The 10057-nt window shown below is 44.2% G+C and overlaps 1 protein-coding gene across 1 annotated transcript; it reads left to right on the top strand.

Moving 5' to 3' along the window:
- Positions 1–929: 929 nt before the first annotated feature.
- COX14 (cytochrome c oxidase assembly factor COX14) lies at positions 930–9778 on the top strand. Its single transcript, XM_073613163.1, has 2 exons — positions 930–1069; positions 9362–9778. The coding sequence occupies exon 2, from the start codon at positions 9369–9371 to the stop codon at positions 9543–9545; it is 177 nt and encodes a 58-aa protein (XP_073469264.1). The 5' UTR covers positions 930–1069; positions 9362–9368; the 3' UTR covers positions 9546–9778.
- The last annotated feature ends 279 nt before the right edge of the window (positions 9779–10057 follow it).

Raw genomic sequence — 10057 nt, 5'->3', positions numbered from 1 at the left:
CAATTTCTCATCACTGACAGATCACTGCCTCTGTACAGCCCCGTGTTGAATTTCAACACAGAGCTCTGAGCTGTGATTGGACACAGCCCAGATCAGCTGGTCCCGGGTGTCAATCATTGGCTGGGAATTGCTGACAAGCTCCTGCTGTGTACAATCACAGCGGGAGCTAGGTGGGGCCGAACAAGTGCGTGCCCTAAACCTGGGAGTAGGCAGCGACGTACCAGCACATCGCTTTACCTACAGAGGCCATCCATCTGCAGTACAATGCGGCCGGGCGGTCTCTAAGTGGATAATATTTGCAGCAGAATATATATGATTTTCAAGAAGACGGAGGTTTAATGCCAACATTCCATTGAACCGTAAAGCTTTTTTGCGTGGAGATCCATGTGTCTCAATCTTGGCCCTGTTAGTTGGCATGAAGGTGGGGCAAAAAGGACAATGAAATTGTGCTTAGAGACATGGATTGCATTCTTCTTCCAACATAAACATGAACTTCCATCATCACCAAAAATGTAAATTGGTAAATGTTAAACAATCGCTTTTACAAACAAATCCAGTTTACAAAGTTAGCTCAGGGACAGAACTTTAACAGAAAGTACAAAACTTCCAAAAAATATCTTCTATTTCTGCAATTCCCAGCAGAATGGATCTTCTGCAGACTGCAGTTACTGGAGCTCCACTCTACACAGAAGTCATGTGACCTCCACTTCCTGTAGTAGTGTCTCTTTGTTGTTTGTTACATTAAAGTTAATTTAAATATACAAAAAGGTGGAGTTGTGGAGGCCCCCTGTTTCCTGTGACAGTGGAGCTCCAGCTGCAGAGATTCACAATAAAGTTCAGTAAAAAAAAAAAAAAAAAAAAGAAGTGGAGTGGAGGCCACATGCTTCCTGTTCATCGGGGGAGCTCCACTCTGCAGCCAGACACCTCGGATACTCGGATGACTGCAAGAGCATATCACATGACCCGCGTTGCTCCGCCCCACACCATCGAGACTTTCCCGGGGTGATGGATGGGACTAGTCACGTGTTTCCTGTAGGAAGTGATAGCCGAGGAGGAGTGAAAGTCAAAGGTAGGGTGAGGGGGGTCTGTGTGAGAAAGAGGAATGGGAGGGCAGCCTGTGGGAGAAGGAAATATGGGGGGGGAGCGTTTTATTTTTATTAAAGGACAGTGTAAATATAAAAAATGCAAAGTAAAATAACCGGTTCAATACAGGGCATTTTCACCCCCTTCCTTCCCAGGCCAATTTTTAGTTTTCAGCGTTGTCGCACTTTAAACGACAATTGCGCGGTCGTGCGACGTACCCAAAAAAAATTGACGTCCTTTTTTCCCCACAAATAGAGCTTTCTTTTGGTGGTATTTGATCGCCTCTGCGGTTTTTATTTTTTGCGCTATAAACAAAAGAAGAGCGACAATTTTGAAAAAAACACAATATTTTTTACTTTTTGCTATAATAAATATCCCAATTTTTTTTTAAAAAAACAAATTTTTTCCTCAGTTTCGGCCGATACGTATTCTTCTACATATTTTTGGTAAAAAAAAATCGCAATAAGCGTATATTGATTGGTTTGCGCAAAAGTTATAGCGTCTATAAAATACGTGATAGATTTATAGCATTTTAAAAAAAAAAAAATTAATTTTTTTTACTAGTAATAGCGGCAATCGCAATTTTTTTTCGTGACTGCGACATTATGGCGGACACATCGGACACTTTTGACACATTTTTGGGACCATTCACATTAATACAGCGATCAATGCTATAAAATTGCATTGATTACTGTGTAAATGCGACAGGCAGTGAAGGGGTTAACCACTAGGGGGACACAAGGGGTTAAATATGTTTCCTAGGGAATGATTCTAACTGTAGGGGGAGGGGACGTACAAGGGAAGGAGACCGATCAGTGTTCCGCTGTACTGGGAACACAGATCGCTCTCCTCACAACTGACAGGACGTGGATCTGTGTGTGTACACACACAGATCCACGGTCCGGCCCGGTTAACGGGCAATCGCGGGTGCCCGGCGGACATCGCGGCCGCCGGGCACACGCTCCGGGTCCCGAGCAATGCGGCGGGCGCACGCCCCCTAGGCGGCCAGGAAGCCCAGGCCGTCATATGACGTCCACCCAGGATGGGAGATCCCATCTGTGGACGACATTTGACAATAGCCGGGTAGGGAAGTGGATAAATAATAAAAAAAAAAAAAAAATGTAAAGCGCCCCGTTCCTCCGAGGTCGCGCACAGAAGCGAACGCATATGCAAGTCGCACCCACATATGTGTAAACAGTGTTCAAACCACACATGTGAGGTATCGCCACGTGCGTTAGAGCGAGAGCAATAATTCTAGCCTTAGATCTCTTCTCTGTAACTGTAAACTGGTAACCTCTAGAATTTTTTTAAACGTTGCCTATTGAGATTTTTAAGTAGCAAAGTTTGTCGCCGTTCCACGAGCGGGCACAATTTTGAAGTGTGACATGTTGGGTAAGGATGAGCTCCGGCGTGTTCGCACACTCTACGTGCAGAGCCCGCCAGGAAGTCGGCGCGGCGCAGCGCTAATCACAGGCAGGGAGACGTTTTCCCGATGTGCGGCTGCAGAGATGCGAAGAGATGCAAGATGCGAACAATTGTATCATATTTAACTTAATAATTAATATAATGAATTTAAATGATTGCCACCTTTAGCGCAAGAAAAATGCATCCCTTTAAATTCTCTGTATGTCTTCTCACTGGTCTGTTGCACTTCCGTTGTGGTGTTAAAAACCTTGCTTGCTGCATTTTTGGTCAGTTAAAAAAAAAAACGCACCTCCACCTTTTTCTCTTATCAGCAAAATACAGATAACTCCATTTTCGGTTGAAATTTTGATGCATCTCTAGTGTTCACACATATGTGTGTCAGCACAGCGGAGGACTCCATAGGGCCATCTATATACATGAAGTCGGTGTCACCTGTTTGTGCTGGGAGGATGCTCAGTCGGGGCCCCCAGCATAGTGACCCTTCTGTCACTGACAGCTCCTGATCACTGTTTACCATCGGGAACCGGTAAGGTGGGCTCCCAGTCACTGCGACAGCCAATCAAACAATCCTCCTCCATCAAAGACCTGGTGTGCATTGTTCATGGATTGCATACATTCCTTTAAAGCAGAAGCTTTAAAATTGCGCACGCCTGTAGAATGGCACCAATATACGGTACTTAACCACTTCAGCCCCGGAAGGTTTTACCCCCTTCCTGACCAGAGCACTTTTTACAATTCGGCACTGCGTCGCTTTAACTGCTAATTGCGCGGTCATGCAATGCTGTAACCAAACGAAATTTGCGTCCTTTTCTTCCCACAAATAGAGCTTTCTTTTGATAGTATTTGATCACCTCTGCCGTTTTTATTTTTTGCGCTATACACGGAAAAAGACCGAAAATTTTGAAAAAAAATGATATTTTCTACTTTTTGTTCTAAAAAAAATCCAATAAACTCAATTTTAGTCATACATTTAGGCCAAAATGTATTCGGCCACATGTCTTTGGTAAAAAAAATGTCAATAAGTGTATATTTATTGGTTTGCGCAAAAGTTATAGCGTCTACAAACTAGGGTACATTTTCTGGAATTTACACAGCCTTTAATTTATGACTGCCTATGTCGTTTCTTGAGGTGCTAAAATGGCAGGGCAGTACAAAACCCCCACAAATGACCCCATTTTGGAAAGTAGACACCCCAAGGAATTTGCTGAGAGGCATGTTGAGCCCATTGAATATTCATTTTTTTTGTCCCAAGTGATTGAATAATGACAAAAAAAAAAAAAAATTACAAAAAGTTGTCACTAAATGATATATTGCTCACACAGGCCATGGGCATATGTGGAATTGCACCCCAAAATTCATTTAGCTGCTTCTCCTGAGTACGGGGATACCACATGTGTGGGACTTTTTGGGAGCCTAGCCGCGTACGGGGCCCCGAAAACCAATCACCGCCTTCAGGATTTCTAAGGGTGTAAATTTTTGATTTTACTCCTTACTACCTATCACAGTTTTGAAGGCCATAAAATGCCCAGATGACATAAAACCCCCCCAAATGACCCCATTTTGGAAAGTAGACACCCCAAGCTATTTGCTTTGAGGCATGTTGAGTCCATGGAATGTTTTATATTTTGACACAAGTTGCGGGAAAGTGACAAATTTTTTTTTTTTTTTTTTTTTTTGCACAAAGTTGTCACTAAATGATATATTGCTCACACAGGCCATGGGCATATGTGGAATTGCACCCCAAAATACATTTAGCTGCTTCTCCTGAGTATGGGGATACCACATGTGTGGGACTTTTTGGGAGCCTAGCCGCGTACGGGACCCCGAAAACCAATCACTGCCTTCAGGATTTCTAAGGGCGTAAATTTTTGATTTTACTCCTCACTGCCTATCACAGTTTCGGAGGCCATGGAATGCCCAGGTGGCACAAACCCCCCCCAAATGACCCCATTTTGGAAAGTAGACACCCCAAGCTATTTGCTGAGAGGCATGGTGAGTATTTTGCAGCTCTCATTTGTTTTTGAAAATAAAGAAAGACGAGAAAAAAAAATTTTTTTTCTTTTTTCAATTTTCAAAACTTTGTGACAAAAAGTGAGGTCTGCAAAATACTCACTATACCTCTCATCAAATAGCTTGGGGTGTCTACTTTCCAAAATGGGGTCATTTGGGGGGTTTTTTTGCCACCTGGGCATTCCATGGCCTCCGAAACTGTGATAGGCAGTGAAGAGTGAAATCAAAAATTTACGGCCTTAGAAAGCCTGAAGGCGGTGCTTGGTTTTCGGGGTCCCGTACGCGGCTAGGCTCCCAAAAAGTCTCACACATGTGGTATCTCCATACTCAGGAGAAGCAGCAGAATGTATTTTGGGGTGTAATTTCACATATTCCCATGGCATGTTTGAGCAATATATCATTTAGTGACAACTTTGCGCAAAAAAAAATAAAAAAAATAAAAAATTGTCTCTTTCCCGCAACTTGTGTCACAATATAAAATATTCCATGGACTCGACATGCCTCTCAGCAAATAGCTTGGGGTGTCTACTTTCCAAAATGGGGTCATTTGGGGGGGGTTTGAACTGTCCTGGCATTTTATGCACAACATCTAGAAGCTTATGTCACACATCACCCACTCTTCTAACCACTTGAAGACAAAGCCCTTTCTGACACTTATTGTTTACATAAAAAAATAATTTTTTTTTGCAAGAAAATTACTTTGAACCCCCAAACATTATATATTTTTTTTAAAGCAAATGCCCTACAGATTAAAATGGTGGGTGTTTCATTTTTTTTTTTCACACAGTATTTGCGCAGCGATTTTTCAAACACATTTTTTGGGGAAAAAACACACTTTTTTACATTTTAATGCACTAAAACACACTATATTGCCCAAATGTTTGATGAAATAAAAAAGATGATCTTAGGCCGAGTACATGGATACCAAACATGACATGCTTTAAAATTGCGCACAAACGTGCAGTGGCGACAAACTAAATACATTTTTAAAAGCCTTTAAAAGCCTTTACAGGTTACCACTTTAGATTTACAGAGGAGGTCTACTGCTAAACTTACTGCCCTCGATCTGACCTTCGCGGCGATACCTCACATGCATGGTGCAATTGCTGTTTACATTTGACGCCAGACCGACGCTTGCGTTCGCCTTAGCGCGAGAGCAGGGGGGACAGGGGTGCTTTTTTTTTTTTTTTTTTTTTTTTTTCTTTATTATTATTATTTTTTTATCTTATTTTTAAACTGTTCCTTTCATTTTTTTTTTTTTTTAATCATTTTTATTGTTATCTCAGGGAATGTAAATATCCCCTATCATAGCAATAGGTAGTGACAGGTACTCTTTTTTGCAAAAATTGGGGTCTATTAGACCCTAGATCTCTCCTCTGCCCTCAAAGCATCTGACCACACCAAGATCGGTGTGATAAAATGCTTTCCCAATTTCCCAATGGCGCTGTTTACATCCGGCGAAATCTAAGTCATAAAATGCTCGTAGCTTCCGGTTTCTTAGGCCATAGAGATGTTTGGAGCCACTCTGGTCTCTGATCAGCTCTATGGTCAGCTGGCTGAATCACCGGCTGCATTTTCAGGTTCCCTGTTGAGACAGGAGAGCCAGAGAAAAACACGGAAGACGTTGGGGGGGGAGGGGCATTCCCTCCCACTGCTTGTAAAAGCAGTCTAGAGGCTAATTAGCCGCTAGGATTGCTTTTACATGAAAGCCGACCGCTGGCTGAAAAGAATGATACCAAGATGATACCTAAACCTGCAGGCATCATTCTGGTATAACCACTCAAAGTCGTGAATGGCGTACCTGAAGACAAAAAAATGGTTAACAATAAAGCACAGTAAAAGGTAAGGTATAAAAAAATTGCATACCTGAAAAGTAAACATGATAAAACATAATAACAATAAAACATTGCAGAATAGAATACAGTAAAAAAGAGCAGAACAATAGAGAGAGAATAGAGAGAGAGAGAACAATAAAACGACAACTTTTTTTTTTTTTATTTTATATTTTTGTATGTGTTTTTTTTTTTTTTTTTTTTACACTTTTTTTTGTAACTAACTTTTATAACTGTAACCGGTTCCAGGTTCGGGTCTCTCAAAATGCGATGGCATCTTGGGAGACCCTGTGAAAGTGTGCCTAGTCTGTGCAATGCTGTACCCTACGCTAATACTCAACTAGTGCATGGTAGCGTTCAAAACATTCACCAATGCAAAGACCAGGATTGTCAGGACAGGAGGGACAATAATAGCGGGTGTCACGTCTATATCCGCGCTTGCTGCAGACACAACATCTTTTTTGGGGGTTCGTTGGGTAGGGGTACTCGGGAGGACATAAAGAAAATGCCTCTCATGCAGCCGACTGCATTTGGTTGGGGATGTGAATGGGGGAAGTACGGGCGCTGCAGAAGCGGTGGGTTCCCAATTAGGATTGGCGAATGCAGCAGGAAGGGCATTATGGGCACGACGGGCCTGTGTTTGTCTTTTTGGTGGCAGCGGGACACTACTTGTGCTTGCCACCTCACCAGCTTGAACTGCACTTATGGGACTCGCCACGTCACCAAGTGTTACTGCAGTGCTGGTTTGACTACGACCGGGGTGTACTAGGCCGCTGGTGCTTGGCACTTCACCAAAACGCTACCAAAAAAACTGTTAGCGATCGCAAGGATCAGGCCTGACTCTGCGAACGCTGCAGTTATGCGTTTAGTGTTTTGTAAGTGTCAGTGATCGATCGGTACTGCACTTGGGTGGGCTGGGCTGGGCCGGGCGGAGGGGCAAAACGCAGGTGCTAGCAGGTATCTGGGCTGATTCCACTAACACTGCGTTTGTGGGAACCCTAAACTGCTGGGGACGCTAGTATAGATCTGATCGGATCAGATATTGATCCGTTCAGATACTATACCACTAAGGGAGGTGTACGGTGCGTGCGTGGGTGTTAGCGGTACTGGCGCTAACCTGACGCTGCCTGGGGCTGGTGCTTGCCAGTTCACCAAAACGCTACCAAAAAAACTGTTAGCGATCGCAGGGATCAGGCCTGACTATGCGAACGCTGCAGTTATGCGTTTAGTGTTTTGTAAGTGACAGTGTTCGATTGATACTGCACTTGGGTGGGCCGGGCGGAGGGGCAAAACGCAGATGCTAGCAGGTATCTGGGCTGATCCCGCTAACACTGCGTTTTCGGGAACCCTAAACTGCTGGGGACGCTAGTATAGATCTGATTGGATCAGATATTGATCCGTACAGATACTATACCACTAAGGGAGGCGTATGCTGCGTGCGTGGGTGTTAGCGGTACTGGCGCTAATCTGACGCTGCCTGGGGCGACGCATATCACCGCCGGGCGATCAGGGGGCTAAACCTTTATTCGGTAATAAACGGCGGGTGCCCTGACACTATAAAAAATAAACGAACTAACCAGCGTCACCCGTAACGGTTATACGGTGATCAGTGGTGAAAGGGTTAACTAGGGGGCAATCAAGGGGTTAAAACATTTATTAGATAGTATATGGGGGTCCCTGTCGCTATAAAACGCTGACGGCGAACCTAAATATTTACGTCCCTAACTAGCGTCACCAGCGACACTAATACAGCGATCAGAAAAATGATCGCTTAGTGACACTGGTGACAGGGGGTGATCAAGGGGTTAAAACTTTATTAGGGGGGGTTAGGGGGGTATCCTAGACCTAAAGGGGGGTAATACTCACTGCCCTAACACTGTAACTGTCACAAACTGACACTATGCAGTAATCAGAAAAAAAAAAAAAAAAATACTGCTTGGTGTCAGTTTGTGACGGGGGGGGGGGGGGGGGGGTGATTGGGGGGGGATTGGGGGGCGATCGGGGGGGGGATCGGGGGTGTAAAGTATGCCTGGCATGTTCTACTGTGTGTGTTTGTGTTGTGCACTTACATGTCTTCTCTCCTCGGCGCTGGACGGAAACTGCCAGACCGAGGAGAGATGACATCACATCCTCTGCCTGTGTGAAACTACACACAGGCAGGGGAGGATTCCCATTGGCTGGGAGCGATCGCGAGGGGGGGGCCACGATCGGATGGTCTCCCCCTCGCCTCCCGACGCTCCCAGTCAGATGCCGAACGCCGCTGGCACCGGGGGGGGGTCCGATCGGACCCCCCGCCCGCGGGAGGCAGATCACGTACAGGTACGTGATTCTGCCTGCCCGTGCCATTCTGCCGACGTATATATACGTTAGGCGGTCGGCAAGTGGTTAAAAAATCTCCATAGGCGATACTTTAGAAATTGTTGCAGGTTAGAGTTAAAGAGGGGGTCTGGCACTAGAATTATTGCTCTCGCTCTGATGTTCGCAACGATACCTCACATATGTGGTACAATCACCATTTACATATGCATATGGGACTTACATATGCATTTGCGCATAAGCATGGGGGTGCTTTCAATCATTTATTATTTTTTTTTAACTTGTATTTCTTTTATCCAAAACAATTTTTTACACTTTTATTTTTTTATTTTATGTATTAACTTTATTGCCATCACAAGGGATGAACATCTCATGTGACAGCATAGGCCAGTGATGGCGAACCTTGGCACCCCAGATGTTTTGGAACTACATTTCCCATGATGCTCATGTACTCTGCAGTGTAGCTGAGCATCATGGGAAATGTAGTTCCAAAACATCTGGAGTGCCAAGGTTCACAATCACTGGCATAGGCCATGACAGGTCCTCTTGATGTAGAGTCTGGGGTCTATTAGACTCCAAATCTCTCCTCTGGCTTCCAATGCAGCCAGTCAGAGGGTCGGCAAGTGGTAAAAGATTTGAAGAGTGTTGCACATTTGGTTATTTACTGTTTTTTTTTTTTTTTTTTTATCTTTCAGGTTAAAGATGGTTTCCAGCAAGCGACTTGCAGATCTCGGATACAAGACCTTTTCTGGCACTATGATGCTGCTGACGCTGTATGGAGGATATCTGTGCAGTCTCCGGGTGTATCGGTATTTCTACCGCAGGGAACAGCTGCGGATCGCAGCAGAGAACCAGACAGAAGACATCATTAAAGACTGAATGAAGTGCACACTGAACTGTCCTCCTCCTATGAAATCACCTTGTACCCACCCATATTACCTCTGGATTCCCACTATGGATCATGAAGCTCGGTTTCATCAAAGATTATATTGCTGAGCTGTTTCCATGTAAACTTTTTTTTATTTGTACAAATAAATTTTCCACCTGGCTTCTTCGATCTTTCAAAGAATGTCAGGTGGGAGGGGGGCTGACAAGGCCACCCACTAGGCATATTTCTGTCTGTTTATCAGGAACCAGGTGACATTTCCAGTGTATGGCCACCCTAAGTAGAAGAACAGCGGGCTGCGGGAGAGAAGCTATACGTCAAACAGATTGGTACAGCTCTTGTGCAATATGTTAGATGCATAAACTACTTGGGTGTTTTTTTTTTTTGATGTCTGTGTGTCATTGGAGAAATTTCCCTTTTTATTTCCTGCCCCTGTAATAAAACAAAGTTAGGGGACATCTCCCAAAGTGAGTGCAATTCTTCTCTTAGGCCGTGTTTACATATG

This window comes from Aquarana catesbeiana, linkage group LG02 (genome assembly GCF_042186555.1).
Source record: "Aquarana catesbeiana isolate 2022-GZ linkage group LG02, ASM4218655v1, whole genome shotgun sequence".
Classification (NCBI taxonomy): domain Eukaryota; kingdom Metazoa; phylum Chordata; class Amphibia; order Anura; family Ranidae; genus Aquarana; species Aquarana catesbeiana.
This window is presented reverse-complemented; position numbering and strand designations above follow the sequence as displayed.

Bases quoted from the DNA above. Each gene is read 5' to 3' on its own strand.
- COX14 (XM_073613163.1), top strand. From the start codon at position 9,369: ATGGTTTCCAGCAAGCGACTTGCAGATCTCGGATACAAGACCTTTTCT.